Source organism: Spodoptera frugiperda, chromosome 29 (genome assembly GCF_023101765.2).
Source record: "Spodoptera frugiperda isolate SF20-4 chromosome 29, AGI-APGP_CSIRO_Sfru_2.0, whole genome shotgun sequence".
NCBI classification, from domain to species: domain Eukaryota; kingdom Metazoa; phylum Arthropoda; class Insecta; order Lepidoptera; family Noctuidae; genus Spodoptera; species Spodoptera frugiperda.
The window spans coordinates 1,713,928-1,737,697 of record NC_064240.1 but is presented as its reverse complement, the minus strand read 5'-3'; the positions used below and the strand labels follow the sequence as shown (position 1 = coordinate 1,737,697).

General features: G+C 35.0%; 1 protein-coding gene across 4 annotated transcripts in view; it reads right to left on the bottom strand.

Moving 5' to 3' along the window:
* Positions 1-14,000: 14,000 nt before the first annotated feature.
* Positions 14,001-23,770, bottom strand: part of LOC118268290 (uncharacterized) — an 83,353-nt gene continuing 73,583 nt past the window's right edge. For 2 of the 4 annotated variants that reach the window (XM_035582721.2, XM_035582723.2), the window contains exons 4-9: positions 19,236-19,376; positions 18,735-18,849; positions 18,433-18,529; positions 17,829-17,913; positions 16,706-16,747; positions 14,001-15,517 (exon numbers count right to left, since the gene is read on the bottom strand). In XM_035582721.2, the coding sequence (XP_035438614.1) occupies positions 15,390-15,517; positions 16,706-16,747; positions 17,829-17,913; positions 18,433-18,529; positions 18,735-18,849; positions 19,236-19,376 (608 nt within the window). In that variant the 3' untranslated portion in view covers positions 14,001-15,389. Of the gene's footprint in view, positions 15,518-16,705; positions 16,748-17,787; positions 17,914-18,432; positions 18,530-18,734; positions 18,850-19,235; positions 19,377-23,770 lie in introns of all 4 variants that reach the window. The other 2 variants (XM_035582722.2, XM_035582725.2) reach the window with 2 other exon arrangements.

Here is a 23,770-nt window from a genome sequence, read left to right as displayed (position 1 = left end):
CTAACAATTCAAACTTCATAGTTCCATTCAGATTACCGAGGCTTCTACATAAAGAAACACCAAAAGTTTCTTTACATGCAGTTAAAAAATAATTAAACACATATAAAGAAAACCAAAGCGAAGCCCTTTCTCAAACCACTTTCATTTGTTAATTGCAAACACATTCAGTGGCCGATTACAGTATAATTGTGATAGCATATGTCCAACCTTGTTGTTTGTTACTTTGCAATTATGTCAATTTGTGGCCGTGTGTGGGAACGTTGGGGCAGGATAGAAATATCTCAGCCTGTAAGCCAGTTGCAGAAGTAAAAATTAATTTTATAAACTTTTTGCTTTGATCTGCTTAGAAGTTGCAAAGGGTTAATGTTAAACATTTTTGATTATTGAAAATTAAGGGGTAATTTAACTTGGTTCAATAAATATAATTAGACTATCAAGCAATAGATCTTGTGGTCCATTAATCGCGAGTCGGTCATTTTAAGTCGTAATCTTGTCGTATTAAATTATCTGTACCAAATAATTCCAATAGAAGCAATAATTATATTCTCAATACTGTATTGAATTGTAGTTTAATATATGTTCCAGATATTTCAAAAGAACGAACCAATAATATTGTACGATGTATACTTCAATATCATAATCATTAAATATTTTAGTAGGAAATTTTCAAAAATTCTCAATCTTAATACATTACTTGACTTGACAACCTAACCTAATATCCTTTTTAGCGCCCAACAGTAACACTTGCAACTACTCAATAAACAGGACAGTGAACATAACAAGAAAAAAACAAAAAAAGTAACATTTCGTACAACCGATTATCAGAAAAACGCTGTTAAACGTCTAAGCGAACAGTGCGCAAAGATCTTCACAAACTCGCAGTTTTTGTCGTGCCCTCGTAGGCCGTTACGTTCTTGAGGCCCATTTCTCGGTGTCAGGGACCCTTCACTAATGGACCCTTGCCTCTTTCACTCCCTTGCTGTGCCCTTTTCAGAGGGAAAAAGTCGGAGTAAAGAGTGTGACTTAGATACTGTTGGTTAAGATACGTGCAGTTATGGTGATTCGGTTTTGAGATAAGGCTCTAGTTTTCTATCTGATTAAGTGTAAAAGATACACAGACGAAGGTAATCGTAACTATGAATGCTTGGAGTTAAATGTAGCTATGCATGCGCATTTTACCGTACACTTAATCAGATAGAAAACTAGAGAGAGTTACATAGTTTGTTACATCATCACGTCAAAATGTCTGAAGGGATCGGGATGGAATTTGGATCAGGGGTAGATATTGATAAAAGTGTTCTATGTGTCATTCCATATATAATATGGAATAACACATAGCACACTTTTTATCCCACAAGACCGCGGGCGAAGCCGCTGGCAGAAACTAGTGTTTAAATAATCACCTACTAAAACATATTTTTCTTCAAACCTAAAATTTACCCCAAGCATTAATTATTACAATTAGCTTTTGTCTGTGAATCCTTTACATTTTGTTTTAATTTTATTACTTCCTCGACTTGCAACTTCATTAGAACTAATTACATTAAACTAGCTGTTTCTTGTGACTTTACGCACATTTTTCTGGAACCAATTTCTCAATTCAGTCTTTCATTTACATTCATTTAAAGTTTATCTGGTTAAATGTAAATAAAAGGAGTTTTGGTACAATGGTAGAATGTATGGAAAGTATGAAAGGTAGAAAAATTAAATTGGAGTGTCTGTTTGTGATACATACACCAAAATAATAAATTTTGTCCGTTTATCTATCTGTCTGTTTCGGCTAATCTCCGAAATAGCTGGACTGATTTTGACGGAACTTTTACTGGCAGTTATCCGATGTACTAAGGACTAACTTAAGCTTCTTTTATTTTAGAAAAAATATTTTATTTCGTAAGTTAGTCACAAAGCCCGTGATCCACGCGAGAGAACCTGTTCACATCAGCTAGTTTTGCCATATAGCTGCCATTCTTTGCAGTAGCCTCAAACGGTTTTCTTTCAAAAGATTAATAAAGAGCTAGCTAACTAAGTAAATTGTCAGTGAGTTCATTGTCCAACTAGAGGACAGGTGTAAAAGAAAACTTGTAACAAAAGTCGCGTCTACTAAAGGGTACGATTCAAAAAGACAACACCGAATAAAGTTTTAACAAAGTGAAATAACCTAATATATAGTGTTACAAAGGCTTTGCTACCCTATCTACTTTTATACGGGCCCCTACTATGAGTTTATGTGTTTTTTAAAGGTGAGAACTTTTTCTTATATATTTATTATATATTTAATAAGATGGCGTTTAGCCACCATCTCGCTTGGTGGTGAGCGATGATGTGGCACCTATGAGCAACCTGTTCACTTGAGGCTTCAGGACGCCCAAGTTGTATTTTGTAGGACACACAGACTCCGGCAAGGAGTTCCATTCTTTAGCGGTTATAAGTAAACTGGAAGCATATATTATATTCATATGTTCATGCTTCAATTACATTTGAGAGTGTAATTGAAGCATGTGTGTGAAGCAAGTGTTTGGAGATTCAATTCAGTCATGTCAAGTTTATAATAACTATCGTGAGATATATTAAATTAACTAAAAGTAATGGTTTACTCACGTATAGACAGAAAAGCTGCACTAGTTAGTGAGTTAGTCTGCAGGCTGCGTGACATCGCCGCGTCCGCGCACGCTGCTCATGATGAAGAGTCCCTTTGTAACTCTACACTAGTAAACTGTTAAACCGAGTAAACTGTTATTTTTGGTTTATTCAGTCATTTTGTTGGTAAAATGGCATGACAGTCGATATGGTCAATCTGGTTTAATACATTATGCATTGACAGCAGATATACATACATATTTTATCGATTAGGATTAATGTCATTCGTTTGAGCAGGAAGTTTAAATAACACACTTATCAAGAGTGTTTTTTTAACACATTCAACTAAAATAAAATAACTCGCAGCACTAAATGCTGCTAAATAAAATTGATCATCTTAAGTGAATTTTTACAACCTACAAAATATTCTTTGATATTCTTCTCTAGTAAATAAATATAAGAAGAAAAGCCTCGAACGTTAATATTAACGAAATATTTCCTCAATGTTCCTCCGCCCACTGAAAAAGATTATAGTAACCTTTGCGAGCTTATGAAATAACTTCATTATTATAATAATAGATGGCTAAATTCTTATGTTAGTAAAAATAGCTTTTTTTATAAAATAACTTAATGTACTGTAAAATTCCACTCGAATTTTCCATTAAATATTGATAAATGCTGAATATTTTAAGTGCTGTGAGTTTTAGCTACTTTTATTTTAAGAACTTATTTAAGAATTTATGTTAATCTTTAATTACTACTTTTCTTTCAGTTAGATTAATGATATCAACATAGTCCAAAGAATTTCCAGTTTGAAGGAGTGGCGATACTGAAAAAGTATTGAATAGTAGGCTACTTATTACTAAAACATAGAATACGTTCACAGTGAAAAAGATTACGAGAATACTAGCTTCTGCCAGCGGATTCACCTGCACTCCGGTGCGATGAAAAATCCTATAACCAAAGTCAGCACATAGGGTATGTCTATACAGACATTGGTATACACCAATTTCATCAAAAATCGTTCAGTAGTTCTAAACAAACAAACTTTCACATTTATAATATTAGTGTGATAATGAGCATTATGTTTTTAGGTCTTCTTGCTAAATACATAAAACATCTATCTCGAACACAAAACGAACTCGATCTCACCTCATTTTAAAAAGAGAATCGTTAACTAGCAGAGACCGATGGTACAGCCCTCGATATGTCCGCCTCTACGTCGGTGTAAACTTACTTCCTCCGTCTCGGCTCACTTTGATCTTTGAGAACAGTAATTAAATCGGCTTTTGTACGAAACTTTCTAGTTTTTCAGATAAACGTGTCTACAGGCGTTTTGGTTAAGTTTCTTGTGTTTTCCACGTTAAGCTTCCAAGTTAAAGGGAATTAAAGTTTGACGGTAATTTTGTTAGAATTAATTTGTTTCCTTGACAAGTTAGGTTCGATGGCTTTCGGATAAGTCGCCATCCTTGCTGTACTATTTTTAGAATCGAAGATAATGTTAGATGACATTTCATATTTTCGATATTTTGGCTTAGTTCTTTTTTGGGAGTTAGTAGTTATGGTTATGATGTGTAAAGACTTGGAGAGGCCTATGTCCAGCAGTGGTCGAGAGCAGGCTGATGACGATGATGATGATGATGATGGTGTAAAGACTCCATGACGTAATGATATTGGAAATGATCAATGTCGTGTTCCAATCATCTATATGTAAATATGTTAGTCTCACTAGAACACGAGAACATCTGGACCGATCTGGCTAATTATGGTCTTGAATTATTTGTAGAAGTCCAGGGCAGGTCCACAAAGCGAGATTTTTTTGGGGCGGTACGAAGTTTGCCTGGTCAGCTAGTATTCAATAAAACGTTCGTATAGCAAGTGGTTCTAATGCGTTATTATACCCAAACCAAATATAGTAAAAGTTATATCGCAAGATCTAAAAAAATATCTTTAAAAAATATCCGATAAAAAAAATATACCTAGCTGTCAAATATAAAACGTTAAAATGTCCAACAAATGAATTATACCACGTGATCAATTTTATAACAATGAACCGAAGATTAATTAATTTCGTGTGAAAATCGTGCGTAAAATATTACGTTTGATAGGCTTTCATTTTTCCGGTGTTTTATCAGAGGGGGCGAGGGCAACGGAATGAGATTTTCGGAGGGAGGCTTAGGAGGCCTTAGAGTGAGAAATATGGGAGTTTAATCATGATTAGAGGTGGTGCTAACGATTTGTAATACCGATTTATGATTTGTATTTCGTGCGTTCAGTACTTTTTTGCAGAGGGGTTGCAAATACCGTAATTGAGCACGATGACTCGGGTTTGGTGAATGAGTTTACGAAGTTATTACTAAGGGTTTTTTAACGATATTAGGTAGCTATAAGATTATAGATTATTGCAATTGCAGTCACTATTATTCTTCAACATCATTATTTTAATAGCCATAAGACGTTCATTGTGGAACGTAGGCTTTTTATAACGATTTCCACCATAAAATTACTACCTTTTTGGGGGGGGAAAATCAAACATTGACTTCTTCCACCTTGGGCGAGGTAAGAGGAAGTGTTAAAGTCTTACTAACTAAAAACCACCCCGTTCTTACACCTGCTTTTCGAGCTGGAACCCCGGTAATCCGCTAGGCAATCCGCAGCTCCGGGTCAACATTACTACCAAGCCTACAAGTAACAATGTCCTAATTAGACAATATTCTCAAAATTTGCAATATTCCGAACAACGTACTTAACAGATAGGTAAATAATATTCAAACACATTTATGAAATCAAAACAATAACTGTTTATAAGCCACGTTAATGGGCCGCGTAAAATGGACAACACATTTCAACCTTCCTTTCAATAATGTACAATGGTTGTTTAACTTTGGTACAGTTAGTAAAATAATTTGTGTAAGGCTAGTGAGTTCAATGAAGCAAGTACAAATAGAAGATGCCATAATGTGATTGTGCATTGTGACACAAAAAATTTGCCCTGCCCAATGATAGCATAATTAAGTAAAAAGGTGTAGATAGGTTATAAGCACTTAGAAAGGGGTACGGTACGTTTAAATGTGGACAATTGGCAACGTTTTTGTACTTTATCCGATTTCTGAGTCAAGGGAATTATATTCAAATGTATTAATTAAAAAAATCTCATAATTGACTGCAAGGTTGGTCGGTGGGTCGGCAACACCGGCTGCAGCTCAACGTGTAGCGGGTTCAATTCCGGCACGGAACATTTTTTTGTGTGATCCACAAATTGTTGTTTCGCTTCTGAGTGTCATGTGTATGTGAATGTGTATTTTTGAAAACACACTCAAAACATAGGAAAAAAATACGTAATTAAAAAAAAACACTTAAGTATATTGCACTCTTTTGACAATAGGTTTTCCCTTACAACGTATAGATACAATTGATTCAATAACAACCCACTAACCAAACTTTTATGTGAACCATCCAACTGACCCCACACTACACAGGATATCGAATCCTAGAACCACAGTCACATGGCCATATAAATTCTCCTCTACACCCCATAGATAACCCCTTCGCGCTCATAAATTTGGGATAAATAATCTTAGTTAGGTATTAAGGGGCGCTGTGAGTTACTGACTCTTGCTGTCAAAATACATGGTACATACTCGTAGATTTTTTTTTGTTGAAAATTGATTCTGGATGTGAAAGTTTTGTATGAGTTATTCAAATGTGCTATGGTAGTATTTATAGAAAAACTTAAAAACACGTAAAAAAAACGTATTTGTTCTTTTTTATAGTATAAACCGATAAACGATCAGACGGATCACCTGATGGTAAGCAATCGCCGCCGCCCATGGACACCTGAAACACCAGAGGCGATACAAGTGCGTTGCCGGTCTTTTGGGGACTAGGAATTTAAGGGTTGTTGGGGAATCGAGGATGGGAAAGATTATGAGGGGGGTTAGGTAATTAATCTCACTATTCGCGTCGGTTTTCTGTGGTGCCGTCTTATCATTCCGGTCCTTAATTTTTGAAGATTGTAACTATAGGAATAATTATTGTTACTGTTGTACCTTAATAAAGAGGAGAGTCAATTGTATAATAATACGTCTGACATGTATGATATAAAATCATGAGATTTGAAATCAAATCTATCTAGCATGCAACTTGAGCAACCTGGTGATTATCACCTCACACACACATTGTATTGTGTCTTACACCTACACAGTCTCACTAAAACAAACTGCGTACATATAGTACGCAGTATTGTTGTCTGTTGCTGTATTATGTATTGTGTACATAATACAGCAACAAGAAATATATTACGTTCAACAATATTTGAACCTATAGCTGTTTCAAGCAGAAATCATATTTGTTTAACCATTGCTTTTTCCTTAACTCTGACAGCGTGAACTTTTCCCGTAGCCCCATGGGAATTTATCACATTTATTGACCTACATTTTTAACATCGACTGCTTCGCTCTTAAAGGTCGCAGCGTTAATAAATAAACTACATCGTTATTGAATAAATAACTTTTTTTAAAATAGTAAATATTTATTTAAATCTATTTGAAGCCATTTTGGACCTAAAGGTGCTCCCACACAGCATTTGTGTTTAAACAAATTATAACAGTGGTTGTAGAGTATGTTACATGCTATTATAAATGTTACACAATGTTGTATAACGTTATATAACTGCTGTGTGGGAGCACCTTTACATAACGTTGTTTAACTATCCTGAGACATACTAAATTAACTTCTATATATTACTACTTCATCATGAGCAGCATGCGTCTGCGCGAGTCTCCATTAATTTACGTTAATAAACCGTGATTTTTAGTTAATTAAGAAGGATTTCTTTAAAACTCACATTTTAATATAGATTTACTTTAGTTAAAGCCATTTTTGAACCTAAAATTACCTTCTTTCACCCAACATCAACAGCCTATAAGTGGCCAATGCTGACCAAAGGCCTCTTCTCACACGGAGGCTTGAGCATTCATGACCACGCTAGCTCAATGCGGGATGTCGATTTCAAACTAATAATAAGAAATTATAAGCCCAGGTTTCTTCACGATGATATTTTCCTTCGCCGTTTGTCAGTGGTGTCTAAATCATCTTAGAAAGTACATATAACTCAAAAAAAGTCACATTGGCAGTTTCTGTTGGTAGGTTTCAAATCCGCACTCTGATCTTTAAATATCTATTTTTATTTTTAATCTGTACCTTTTATAAAAACTCATAAAATACAAATGGACAACGGACATGAATTTATTTTTCCTCTACATATTATTTTTCAATTCGTTTAAAACTATGAAGCTTAATCATTCGTTCTTATTTATAGTATGAACATTGATACAAAAATAATAAGTCCATATTAATATTTTTATTTGCACAAGCAATATAATATCATTGGACGCGTCCAATATCTGTTAAACAAAACAAAGGCAGATGAAATAAAGCAAGCAGATTATATTAATATTGGAACTTATGATAGTAAAATATATTATTTGCTCATATTATTATGTAAATAAACACAGTAATGTTTTGTTCAATATATGGACGAAGACACAAACTTATTGTAGGCAGAAGCAAATTGCTCGCAATAATGTAGCAGCGCCATTGGCCCTATCATTTTGTACTAGTGTGTGTACATATTAATGTCTGGAGTGTGCCACAGAGTAGTTTGGAAAGACAGATGTACAATAAACCAAATATGTTTTTTTAGAGAATACGATGAATTGATTTAGAAGGAGGTGTTATTTTGATTATGAACGTCAAATTGTTCAAGTTACACGCCTCCGATTATTGTTTCCGATATTATGTCCGTTATCGACTCCGCTTAAAAATTCTCTGATTAAGATCTGAGGTTGATATGCTTTGCAAGGGTAAAACATAAGTTAACTCTCATAATTTCCAGAATTCTAAGGTAAGTTTTGCTATCCACTTGTTTTAGCAATGATAATAGCTACCACAAAGGACCGCTGGAGTATCGTACACCAAGACTACCTACAGAAGACGTAACTTTCACTAATGAAAAGACCAATTAAGAAGAATAAGAGAGATATCAAATATTTTCAATCACATCACTAAAGAAACAGTCAGAAAAAATTAGCTAAAACAAATAAGGTAGGTGCATTCCACCTTTCTTTGTCAAATGAGTATCTTACTCTATGCAATTGAAGTAAATAGTGTACAAATCTGTACGTAACATTACACGACACCAATGCTTGCCAAGTCCCACACATATACGGGCATAATTTCCGATAGAGCGCTTGCAAATCGACGTCCACCATTTTTTATTCCAACAGACAGTTTCGCTGTTTCGCGTCGTTTTCATTTTACTGAATGTACCGTTTATGAGTATTAAACTCAGTTACTTATAGTTTTGTGGTTGTTTTTCCTTTAACTTCGTATTTATGGCTGTAATAATAATTGCTGTTGGCTTTTGAATGTGTATTTACAAAGAAAGTTCTTTACAGTTTGGGTTAAGTTTATTTTATAGTGTAGTTATATTGTTACTTCGGTTAGAAAAATAATGTTTTGTTTTCTTCTAACCTTTTTACATCATGTATTCAATTTGTTTTCTTCTACTTCTACTTCTGTTTCTACAAAACCTTACAATACACTTCTATTTTCTAGGTAATTTGCATTTAGACGTTGTTCTTTAGAGTAAATTCAATACAAAGTTTAAGTAATATTTTTCTAAGAAACTTACCAAAATAGTGAAAATATAGTTTCTACATCCATCTACGATATTGTAGAATAACAAATGTCTCAATATTTTTTCTAAAAATACACTCTAGAAAAATCTCTCAACTTTCCAATCTTACGAGAAACGTAAAAATCGAATTACAAAACTATACACGGGTAAAATATCGAATAATACCGAAATCGAGTCACAAATCTTGTTAGGGACCACCGCAATCTAATACCTCGGGACAAAATTTATGTTAACCGGATACCAATCAAAGACATACCTCTGTAAAATATTAGTTACCCGCGTCAAATTCAATGCGATCTTTTTATTAGCTAGTTTCGGAAATTGGCTTTGCATGGCCGTGGACCGTGGAAAATGGGTAGCGTTCGTATTTCAATCTGTTTCATAGAATGTTCGAAGAAATCACTATGTGTAGGTATTTTTATTGAGACAATTGTCCAATGTGTTTATGTGGTGATGCTACTTCTCTTTACATGTAATGAAAAGTGAATGTTACATTACATCCTATATGTTGTTGTGGAGGAAAATGTGTAATGATGTTAATGCCTTCATCATCATCATCATCAACCGAGAGATGTCGTAGAACACACACAACACGTAGAACGACAAGCCGCCACCTGCATCCACTGGCTCCCCGCGACTCTGACGATATCAGATGTGACGATGATGTTAATGGCTTATTTCTAAATCATTTTCCAAGTTATTATAGGGTCCTGAATTCTTATGAAGATTATCTTATGGTGATGGATCAATGGTATTTTATGGTTGACAACACCCATACCCGTGCCATCAATCTCATAACACCGTCTTCTTCCTTGCACAGCACCGGTAGTTCTTCATTTCCTACTACATTTTTAATTACAGTAACCATGACTAAAAATGGACAAACTATTCTCACACATTATTATACGAAACGATAATCCGACAACTGACAAAAACAACAAACAATCAATATTTGTTCATGTTTTTCATCAACACCTCGTTATTGGTAACTATGTTGTTTAATAAATTAGCATTCATATTGGAAGTGGGGTCCATTCCATAATTTATGCAATTACCCAATGAATATAACATGTGCCGTATGCTCCCGTTCGTATTAGAATGGACTATTGGCTAAATCCATTACTGTTGTGTTCCTTAATTTAGTTAGACTGTTTCTAGTTAGGGATTAGATCTAGGGATACTGTGTTGTGTGTAATTGGTGATGATTTATGATTGTTTTATGTCATCTATTAATTTTGGGAATTGATGTGAGCAAATCATTATCACTATATATCTTTGCTAAACTTCGCTATGCTTTGAATTCCAAAAAAACCGACGTGAAACTTTGTAACTATTGTTTCATTAAACTAACTTCCGCAACAACCCTTAAATTCCTAACCCCCAAAAGGTCGGCATCGCACTTGTAACGCTTCGGGTGTTTCAAGTGTCCATGGGCGGCGGCGATTGCTTTCCAGGTGATACGTCTGTTCGATCACCGGCGTGTTCCATAAAAAAATACCGTATTTACAAAATAATTATTCTACCCAAAAGATCCCAAAACACATATCTGGTATCAAAAACATACACAATAAGAATAAAATTCCTTTCTAAAGAAGTCCTTTAAAAAGAATACGGTCTACACTGGACAGGCGGCAACCATAAAATCTATAAAAGAAGGTCCATCAGACTGTCGGGGCAATGCGATTAGGCTCTACCCTAATTAGCAGTACATTGGAGCTGGGAAAAAATTAAGTCATTTGAGTGCTCAACACTGATCTGCCGTCGAGAGCTCCCGTAATGAGATCACGACATCGAATAGGACTTAGGAGAGAAGTATTGTTAAACTATTTTTTATTTTCATTTATGAAATCTATTTTGGTTTTGTTATTTTCTGTCCCCTTAGTATGAGTTTGCTTTACGTTTAAAGTAAAATAAAATGAGAGTGCATCCGGCGCTCTGATAGGCCAACTCGAATAAATCAACCAATCAAAGATCGCCAAATGCGCTCTCGTTTTATTCGTCGTTAATAAAAACCGCATATATTATTCCTACCTACGGCCAGTTTCAATAAACTATCTATCGGTAGATTTGCCTACTAGAGATATAATTTTGACACATTTTGTATGAAGCTTATGTCAATATACTATCTCTAGTAAGTAAATCTACAGATAGATAGGTTATTGAAACTGGCCGCTAGTGAGTTTAGTAAAAGTCAACTAAAACAGAAGAAGAAAAAAAATCGCATTTAATAGAAACCAGATAGGTATAGCTCTGCTAGGAGCTCTATTAGGACAGAGCTGTAATAATATACAACTAACCAACCGATAACAATAAACCTAAGTCATATAAGGTACAGATTATGGCAAACGCTTTGATAAAGAGGGAGCTGGACTATAGTCTAGCAGGCAACTTAAAAACCTTACTTAATAATATTGTAAAAACAGGTACAAAAACGTTGAACTAAAAATCAAGCCAGAGTTACTGTGGTAGAACATATACAGATTGAACAACGATGCAGTTACTACACTATTCAATTCCAAACGCCAACACAGCAAAAGAATATAACTCGTTCACACAAGAATAACAGTTTAGAATTATTCAGTGCAGCTGCGGTGAACGAGTTCAAGATTTACATCTAAAACTTAAAATAAATAATGTTAACTCAAAGAGAGCCCGTGAATGTCGGACTTAGTGAAAATTCAGTGGAAACTGAAATATAGTGAGTTCCCACACTGTCCCAGTTCCGAGAATAAGCTTCTTGACTGCAACCGCTGTGGGGATTGTACGGGAGACGTGGTTGAGACGGATCGGTCAGTAGATAATTTAATACTAATCCTTTTTTTTATTATTATCTATAGGTACAGGTCTATCTCACCTGATGAGAAGCTGCGTGCCGCCTCAAACATATAATTTTCTGATGGGTATAACCTGCGTGTCTTCAAAGCCTAAGTGAATAGGTTGCTCATGGGCAGACGTGCTCCATCGTAGGCTGCATCATCACTTACCACCAGGCGAAATAACGGCCAAACGACGAACCAAATATAAAAAAAAAAAAATCTCATATTTTAATAGCCAAAATTATTCAAATCAGTGCAGCCGTTTTCGAATTTTAGCGAGACTAACGAACACCAATTCACCCACGTTTTTACCCACTCAATACAATACTCATTAAAGAAGATCTGTCGATCTGTAAACAATAAACTCCTGCGTTTTTGTTTCCAATGCAAGTCCCGTATGTTTCCACACATATTCAAGGCTTGTGAGTCTGTTTGCTCGCATACTATAAGATATTTGCCTCCCAACTTTTGTTGCTTCGTACAGACGCGTGTATTGAAGGTAATATCTTGTTTGCTAGTTTTATTTCAAATAGAAAATGTTTAACATTTATTGAATCTGTATTGTGTTTGGTGTTGTTTGTGGGAGAGCTGAGATTTAGGTCTCTGTTTTGATTTGTTGGTCATCTAAGCCTAGATGTTAGGTATTGGCAGTTTTGGGTAAAGAGAATTGATATGCTATGTAAACTAATTTGTACCTACTTCATAAAGAAGTTTGATTTATTATTAGATCATAAATAAGCTTAATAACTGCAAGATTGGAGCGGTAGCTGGGCAAAGGGCGGCAACGAAACGTTTAGCGGGTTCGATTTCTGTACGGAGCAATTCTTTTTGTGATCCACAAATTACTTTTTCGGGTCTTGGAGTTATTTTATTAGTACTACAGTACTAATATGTTTGTAAACGCACCCACGATACAGGAGAAAATCCTAGTGTGAGGAGACGTTAGAAAATTATAATTTGTGATTACTTGTATAGTAACACAGTTACAAAACTTAAAAAATATTACAATAATCCTAAAGAGTTTCATTTTTAATTTCATGTCCATAATTTTAAGAAGAGGACGAGAAAAGTTGGTGATGGTCCAAATTACTATAAATTTTGTACAAGTGAGAAATAACGTAATCGGCTAAAGAATGGGTTGTTTTTACACCTTTAACTTTTCATACATTTCCATCACTGTGATGGCCAGGACCTTTATCTACCTTCATAATAATGAATTGTTTAGCTTTCTTTTTCAGCAATAAAGTAAATATGCTTAAAGAATCGTTAGAACAGTCTCAAATTAAAAAAAACCCTTCGGCAGTTTTGGTTTTCTATAAACAGCGCCATCTTCACACAATTTCATGAACTTACAAGCTTACCTTCAGGCTCAGTTTTGGCTCGATATACGACATTTGCTATTAAATATCTTGTAACCTCAAATCTGTTTTATTTTTACGAGTATTAAGGAGCGCGTCATCTATGATTTTGTGATCAAAACTTTTAGGAAAGGGTTGGTCAGAGAATACGTTTATATTTTATTGTTACCATTTGATGATGGTTTAGGTTATTCTCCTACAATTTATCAAATGAGTCATATTAGAAATGTTTCACCCGATGTTACCTTTTAGGCCCCCAGATGTCGCCTACTTAAGATTATCCTTATATAAATTCCATTACAATTAGAATGAAAGGAGACATTAGTATTAATTGGGAATCAGGGATTGGAAAGGCGGTAATTGGTCCTCCAGTAGCAGTAACCTCTATCACACAACGAAACATAACGCAAGCGTTGTTTTAAGTCGATTTTCTGTGAGGCCGTGGTATCACTCCGGTCCTGTCGAAACATGACTCTCCCACTCCAAAAAACCACACTTTTGGTCGTGCAAGTGGAAACCCAAATCAAGACAAGAAATGAAACACCAATATTGGGAAGTATAAGTTATATTATAATAAAAGTTTATATAATTAAATTACAGCGTAAATTTTCAGTAGGTACATAATATCTAGCACAGTGTACGAAATACATTTTTCACAATGTGAGCATATTTTATCATGTTAAAGTAGGTACAATAGCTTAGAGTATTTAATTAATCTTTCCATAGTGAATGATCCAGTATCGGCCATACGTCAATTCTTCCCCTTAATTGAAGTATTTCCCATACGTATTTAATGAACATGATGTTATTTTTTTTATAATTTATATATTTTTCTATACATTTTCTCTTATGCTTCTCGCAGTTGTACATAGTTTATTGCTGAACCACTAAATGTACTCACATTTTGTGCGCATTGCATAAAATTTGGTCTAAGCATCAGAGGTGCAATGAAGTAACCTATCAAGTAGATATAGATAATATTTATACTCTGTGTAAATTTCCCCTTTTTACACATAGATAGAGACTAACGATACTAAAGAACTCAGTAAGTAATGAAATCTTAATTTCGATTCACAACTCTCTCTCATAGAAATGGTTTAAAAGAAAAGCTTTTATAGTTCTTAAAGCTAAAATTTAAAAGTCTTATAGTAGATTTTCGAAAGCGGCATCGAAGCTTCCCACCATTTTTATTAAAATATCCACCGTTCAAAATTCTGATCGCTCCCACGTGGAGGATGGTCCCCGTAAATAAATATTTAGTTACACGATGCTTATTTTGTAAGCTATACGTTATTCCTAAGGCAGGGAGTAGAATCTAGCATATGTACTTACATGGGATAGTGAAGAACAAGCCGTTACTTGACTTACTTATTAATAATCGACAATTTAAAACTATCAAACTACAAAATGTCTGCCAAAAAGCCTCCTTTTTTATTGCTAAAAAAGCTTACGCAATTAAACCTAGTTTCTTTTAAATCTATGAATTGTTGAACTGTGCACTACATCTATTAAACGTGATCTTATATCGGCTGTGAATGTGTCATTAACTATTACTTTAACATTACTTACTAAGTTTGTGTTATTAATTTTATTATTTATCTTATTACCAAAATTATAATCATGTGATTTCAAAATTGTATGTAATTTGAGGCACTTTCCAAGTGGCTGAATTAACGACAGATATAGTGCATTATTATTGCTATAAAATGGATGAATATAAGCCTAAATATTTGTTGAACCATCGGTATAATTATATATCACAAACAATTTAAACGATGGACTGGTTTTTACAGTACTTTTCTCATTTATCTGACACATTATCTCGAATGTATGTTTACAATCTTTACTTACATCATCCCTTAACATATCTTTATCATTCTGATGTTTTATATCATCATTCTAATCATTGATAACATTTTTGATATCGTCACTTTCCTTTTACACCTCTGGTGCGCGAATTTCGACGGTGACTGATGTTGGTCCTGGGGTGGTCGGGGATCTAAGAGTTGCCGATCGTAGGGACGTTGCGGAGTGTCCACTACTAGCTCTGGATCCACGCCGAGACCCTGGAAGCACAATGGAAGAAGTAAGACCGACTGTTCTCGAAGAAAATGATGAAGGCAAAGCATGCTTCGGGCATGATTTCGAGAAGGATTGCATGCCGTGAAAATTCTCTTTGTCTAATAGAGTATCATAATTTTATGAATGAAAAGCTTTATTCCAAGTCAATTGATTTATTTTAGAAAGGTAATTTTCAATAATATGGTAGTAGAATAGTTACATCTATTGAATTTAGTTTTCTTCTGTTTAAAGTTCTTGAGTTATTGATAGAGAAATATGATCATGCTTGAAATTCTCAAATATTTTAAAATTGCACAATCCATTGATGGATTTCTAATGACAGTTGATAGTCTAGATAATAATGAAGTTAATGACCAAGTTACAGTTTTGTATAAAATTGTAGAACAAATGGCGACAACTGCTAAGCGTAATATTACATCTATTTGAAGCAACAATCCAATTCATTCAACAGGGCCAAGAAACAATAAAAATATCTACCTAATAGCAAAATTTTACCAAAGTATATTGTTACTTGGAATAGTGAAGTTAAAAGGTGACGAAATATCGATGAAACAACTTATTGTTTTCTATAAAAATAAGAACTACGGCACACAGAAAATAATATGTGTTGGAACTATAATTGCGTGTGTATTAAAATGTATTCTATGTATTTTGTGTTGTATTGAAAATGTGTTGGCACAAAATCTATTCATTCATTCATAGTTTCATCTATGAGTATGTTAACTGCATTACTATCACCTATTTTTTATTAATATATTTTAAGTGTAAAGTGTGTCATTTGTTTGTGTGCCTACATAATGTTGTATCTACTAACTATCCACATGTCAAGGTCTTTCGAAGTCAGATATCGACAGTCAGAAAAAGCTCGAAGCTTCTAGAAAACCTTTTTTCTTATCGTCAGAGTCTATTAAAATGCTTGGAAATAAATTACTTATAAATCATTTGCCGCACTCAAAGTCATTTAATGATTACTAACTCAGTCCTTAGCAATTGTTTTCGGAACAAAATCCTTACTAAGGAATAGTTCAAGTAATCGTTAAATGTCTCTGACAATAAATCTGAATCACCGCTATGAAGTTTCAAACAATTCTGAACTCAAAAGACCTTGACACAGTATGTCGATAGAGTTCAAAATTATTGAGCATAACAAGCAAAATGATTTCGTATGTAACCTGAGGGTTTTCGGTGTAGCTGATGACTTTGATGGTGGCGTGCTGTTGATACATGAAATAATCATGATTAGCATTGTCAGTGAACTGGGAAACGGGCAATTTGTTAAAAGGAAATTACTGAGAAAAAGTAATCATAACAAAAATTTTTCTTATGTGTGAAACTTTGGATACATAATTGAGTGACTGGATTTGTTGACAATGAATTTAATATTTTTGATATATTTGGGGCAATATTGAGTTATAAGTAAAGATAATAGTTTAAGACGTGTGTATTTGGCAATAATTTGAAGTTAAAGGAATAGTACATTATGAAATTTGTGTGTCATTATGCAAAGTGTAGTGAGACAAAGTATTGTGTTGGTGTAAATAGTTGAACGTAAAGCAAACAAAACATGTTATTTTGCCCGTTTCCCTTAATTAGTGTACAAAAAGGAATTTTCGTAAAACACCACATTTAGATTTTTGTAAAACACATAAATTTGAAAATCTATCACATCATAATTTGGGTGCAGTACACAAAATACAGTCTGCTGCAAAAATAAATAGCGAGGCTGGCGTTTGTAGGATAGTGGCACTAAATAATAATAAAAATACTGAAGCCTCGATAGATATAGTTTAAATTTAAGTTACTTCTGCAACTTACTGTACTAATAAATAACATTTCAAAAGACACAACATAAATAACAGAAACACATTATTTTTTGACAAGGAACCACATTTTATTACAGATTTTAATGATAAAGTCATTATATTTCAAAACAATTTTAGGTATTATATTCTTTCCAATATTTTTTTAGCTGCGACCTTTATCTGGTCTCTATATTCTTGAGTTGAATGACTGTTGTTGAATGTTGATGACTTTTTTTCTTGTGAATCAATAATATTGTAAAATATCAGATCAATTAGGCATGATCACTCAGCTATGAGCACAAGACTGAGAAATGAGAGAAATTTTCAGTTTTTGGGAAACCCAATGTAATATCTGGTTTCGTTCAACCAGTAAATATTCAGAATATAGATTTCAATAAAGAATAAAAAGTAGTTCCTCAAGAGTAAACACATAAATAGGACGGTACACCTACGGTCTAGGGTCTCAGTCATATATTTTGGTCAGGAGTGATACCTGGACCTGGTGAATGAGGTCTCAGCTCCTGCTGGCTCGCCTGCCTCGACGGAGGGCGAACACTAACGCGAGAACCACGGCGATCCTGGAATCAAAGTCAAAGTCAAAATTATTTATTTCATAGTGCACGGCGCGGTGGCTGGGCAACTGGCTGCCGTGCAATGATCCGATACATCGCGGGTTCGATTCCCGCACTGAACACCTCTGTGTGATCCACAAATTGTTGTTTCGGGTCTGGGCGCGATGTGTATGTGAACTTGTAAAACGCACCCACGACATAGGAGAAAATCCTAATGTGGGGCAACGTTTGACCGGGAAGAAACTTTTGAAAGTCAAAGTAAATATTATTGTAATCAATATAAAAGAAAAATGTCTGTCTGTTGATCAGTCCTCTAGTGAAGCAATTTTTTCAGTACAAAATGTAGATTACTAAGGAGAAGAATGAGCAAAAAATTCCATAGGTTCCATAGGCACGAATTTTCAATTAGGTTCACAATACAATTCTTAGTTCAAAAGTAAGAATGTTTAGTTACACGAAAAAACCAGTAGCGTATCGTCAACTTGTTTTGTATATAGCAATGAAAATATTTTTATTGAATCTTACCTGTGAATGCAAAAGCTTGGAGTCTCTCAGCAAGGACACGTTCATCAGTCGAGGGTTGGGCGTATTGAAGATCGTTCGGTTTTCTCGCCATCTCGCTCTGAAATTAGATTTTCACGTTCTGTTATTTTACCCAGTTAATACAAATTAACTCGCCCTTTCTATTTCCAAAAGTGATCTGTAGATATGTCCTATTTTTATTTCACACGATATAATAAAGTTTTGAAACTTGAAAAAATTTAAAAAAAAACAACTGATCTTTGTCTAATCTGAGTAATAATAATATATTGAAATAATGATATTACCTGCTAAACAGCCGCAGTACCACACAGATGATTACAAACATGAGCGCCATGCCGACCAGGACTCCGATCATAGCTGGATCCAGGGTCCTCGTCGACTCCTCCACTGGTTTCACCGCTGAAAACATTCAAAAGTCCATGATAAATAAATAAAATTTTATGTCACGAACAACCTCAGATTTTAATATATATTTAAGCAGGAAGTGGTACCCTGAGGTACACCATAATTATGCAATGAATACAAATTATTGGATTTTTTTGAGGAAAAGTAATTTAAGTAATTAAATGATACAAATAAATAAAAAATATCACCAGATCAACATTATTACTACACTATCCTTCATTAAAAACAAGTTCGGATTCAAGATTACATTTATCAAAAGCTTTAGTGAAAACCAAACACAATACGACAAACTACTCACAGTATTAATTTTTTAGTGTTCCAAAAGAAAAATATCTTACAATAAAATATTGAACTCGATAAAACGAGGCATTGAAACTTACACGTGCAGATGACGGAGCCATCGACCGTGACCTCGGGCACCATCTCGAACTTGCAAGCACATCGTTCGTTCCTGCATTCTGTCTTGAAGTACACGTCCTCGCATTGTTCGTTAAACATGCATGTTTCGTTGATGCTCGCAGCTGGAATCAGAGAATTTTAAATCACTACTACTGTTTATTACATGAGTTTATCCGTGATCATGGCGCTTGCATGTGGACCAAAAGTTGTCTGATCAATAAATAAATTATTAATAGTGCCGAAATATTGGAAACTCATAATAATTGAAAAAACATGGTAAATATCCCGTTTTAAGATCCAATTCTAGTGTTTATTACAAGTCAAGTTCTTCAAGTTTGCCCCACTGTTATTGCTAAGTATGTCTATGGTAATATTATGTAACAACGTCGTGATTAGTGTATCATTTTACTATTTCATTCATGTGTGTTATGTTTAACATACTGCTTAGTTGTAAAAAAATAAAATTGAATGATACTGGGTTTGACGAATATAACACATAAATGTATTAAAAAGGAATGCCAATATATAGAGATTTTTAGACATTATCGACATCCAAAAACCCTAATGGTAAGTGATCAGCGCCAATCATGTATATCCGCAACATCATAGGTGCCACACGAACACTTATAAAATTTTACAATTTTTGCCCTAATACTGGAAAACTAAAAGTCAACGTAAATAACTAGTTGGTTCATACGTTACATTTTATTACAGCTATAAAAATACTTTTAAAAGCAGTGAATTTAAAATATTTCAACTATATAACTATAGTTTGGACGTTAAACTGACTCTTGAATATATAGACAATTAATACCCAATTTATTTTTCTATTTTTATTGGGCGAAAATCATCCAAAGACTTCTCCCGCATTGGGCGTGGCGAGAGGGAGTGTCAGACTCTTACTTACAAAATCACCCCGTTCCTACTCCTGCTTTTCGAGCCGGAGCCCTGGTAAACTCGCTAGGCAGTCCGCAGCTCCAAAAATACTCACTCTACATTATAAACTCAAAACTTTCCCTTTTAGAAGTAAACAACATTTTCAACATACCGTAAACAAACTGATCCGTAGTCTGCAGTATATCGTACCCAAATACTTGTTTCCTAACTTCTTACTTTGTTTAACCTCGTACCTTCAAAATACATACAAAGTAAATACATACAAAGTGTGGGAGTGCCTAGGCACGAATGGGCCGGTTCGACAGCAGTGATACCCTGGCCTCACAGAAAACCGGCGTGAAACTACGATCCCCGATTCGCGAACAACAACTCTTAAATTCCTAACTCCCGAAAAGCCGGCAACGCACTTGTAACGCCTCTGGTGTTACAAGTGTCCATGTGCGGCGGCGATTGCTTACCATCAGGTGATTCGTCTGCTCGTTTATAAAAAAAATACATACAACAATTTGAAACAGCCTTGATCGAAACTGCGATTTCATCTTTTCTCTTAACAACCTCACAATTCAAAGCAGCTTCATAAATATCTAATGCTGTTTGATTACATCATCAGTTTTTGTAAAGTAGGCTCGAACGCTTGTTAGAATTCTGCCGCATCTTCACCGTACCGCAGTCATTAACGACCCTCATTATGGCTTTCGTATTTACATTAATTCGAATTTCATTTTCATAATCAACGTGACTTTTTTGGTATTTTTTTGCTTTTTGCCTTGGTACTCCGTAATTTAGAAAGGTTGTTTTACGAAAACTTGATAGATGTAGATAAGAATTTGTGCTGTCTGAATAGCAATGAAGTTTAAAGGAAACTTCGGTACTTTTTTTAAAGGAAAGTAAGCCTTATTTTATATTATTCTGTGTCCTTTTACAATGTAATCTAGAAGAGACCTCTATCAAATGATACAATCACCATCATATCCTTTGACACATGAAACCCGGACCAAGCAATTTGTAGATCTCACAAAGAATTGCTCCGAGTGGGTACGAACCTGCTACAAGTTGCACGGCAGCCAGCTGTTGTCCAGCCACCGTTTCAACCGTGCATTCAAAAAGATATTTTGTATTCTACGTCTATTGAGATTATTTACCGTAAGCATTTTTGTTATAATCCTCACAGCGATTACAGATTCGCATGAAATTGTAGTCTAGAGAATTACGAATAAAATCGGTCTGCTCACAACCGCAATGGTTACAAATATTATGTAGATTTAATTTACACATGAAATCTTAATGATTTCGCGGTTTCTCTCGTATTATGTATTGAGGTTCTTTTTATATCAAGATATAGGATTTGACAATGATTTTTTTTTTTTTCTATGGTGTAAATTTGCAATCGGTCGTTGAACCATAAGTGAATTGGTTGTATGTCTTGTGGCTTTTCTGGTGGGGTAGCCAGCGCCGCCCCTACCAATCAAACAATGTGGCCCCGTTTAAGTCTCGTGACCACCTGAGCCCGATCCAGTAAGTGAGATACGAGTGGATTTTGATGCAGGGATAGCCGCTCTAGGTATGGTTTTCTGTACCGCTCGATTTCAGATGCAACTGTCGGCATGTTGAGATATTCGTGAATTTCACTATTTCTTGTGAACCAAGGAGCGTTCACTATTGCCCTCAGGATGCAATTTTGTACTCTTTGTAGACAGAGTATATTACTTTTGCTTGTAACATATTATATTTGGCTTCAAATTTGGATTCCGTAGGTCCAAATTGGTTTTAATACCGAATTGTATATGAGAAGCTTGTTGTCTATTGATAGTGCAGAGTTTCTTCCCATGAGCCAGTACATATTGCGAAATTGGTGGTTGATTTGGTCTCTCTTTTGTTTTAGATGATATTTCCATGTAAGGCGCCTATCAAGGTGGAATCCGAGGTATTTCACACATTCTGAGTGGGGCAGAATTTCATCACCAAGTCTTACAGGAGGACATTTGCCTTTTCTTAGAGAGAATGTGATGTGATTTGATTTTGCCGCACTAGTACGTATACGCCACTTGCGTAGCCATTTATGGGTCGCATTTAGTTGCTCCTGCAATTTGTGGCTAGCATTAGCTGGATCATCATCAACCGACAAGTAGGCTATATCATCGGCATATGTTGCCACGGTAATGTTGTTATTTACAGGCAAGTCAGATGTAAATATATTATATAATACTGGTCCAAGAACTGATCCTTGAGGTACGCCAGCCTCTATATGTTGATGATCCCAGTCAATCAGATCCCAATCCATGACCCAGGATTGAGTGCTTCAAGTTAGCTCTGATGACCAAGGATGTTCCAGCGTGCGCTTTTCCATCAGGGTGAGGAGTGGTGTAGCTGTTGTAGCCTTTAATGCGAAAGTTGCTTCTTGCAGTAGCATGTGATTCTGATATCAGTACTATATCCAGCTTATTAGTCATTATAATGGATTCAAGCTCATGGATGTTGGAGGCTAAACCATTGATGTTCCAGGTCGCTACTTTTAAGGTCACCATTTAGGTAAGTTTGTTGATTACTGTTGTCAACAATCCCATCAAGGTACTGATTTGTTGAAGGAGATGGGATTTAATTTTGCTGTTTCATACGTAAACAACAATTTACTTAAGATCTGTGTTAAATACCATAGCGTACAAACTTATCAAAACTATACATAATTGACGTGACTATATCAACACCATATTATTCTTATCAATAATAAATGCTTTAAATAAAATTACCAGTAGTTTATCTTCAAATACTCGACACCAATAAGCTCTAATATTAGAAAATTACTTCACTATTCTATAGACTCAAGGACATTAATACCTAGATATTAAGGCGCGGCTATCTTACAATAAAATGGTCTATAAATAAAAGTCTTCTATCGAATTTATTCAATAGAAAACGGAGGCTAAACTCAAAAGTTACTTTCGGCCGAAGGAAATAAAATCCAGTGGAGTAGCTACCCATTCTGAATAAAAGATTCACCCCATCAGCTAATGGAAACTTCATTCATACCCTCCTCGCTCAAGAACCATTCAAGGTAAATGAATAAATTGTGCGTTTTGATTTCCTTTTTATTATTCTTCTTCTTATTCATGTATGTATAAGTACATAATTTTATTGTGCTGTTGGTCTTGTGATTGAAATTAGAAGGACTAGAAGTGACTGACGTGCGGGTTTGTGGTTGTGGGAATGACATTGCTGGAGGCCCTATTACTCCTTTCCCAAACTTCTTTATCCCCGATTGCCCAACAACCTTTAAATCCCTAACCCCCTAAAGGCTGGCAACGCACTTGCAATGCCTCTGCTGTTTCGGGTGTCCATGGGCAATTAGGTGATCGGTCTGATCGTTTACCAGACTCTTTCATTTCAGTTCAATAGGCAGGTTCATTGTAGTTAACAAAAAATAGGAGCGCAACATACAATACACTATACATGAAATCACTGTGTCGTTTGCAGTTACAAATATTTTTCCAGTCTGCGTATTTTCCCACTATACAAGTACCACAACGAAAACAGTTCTAAACACACAGTTTTCCATTGTTTGCCTATATTCTCATCAGTGGAATACAGCACGTGGATCTAAATGGGAACAAACCTCGCCGTT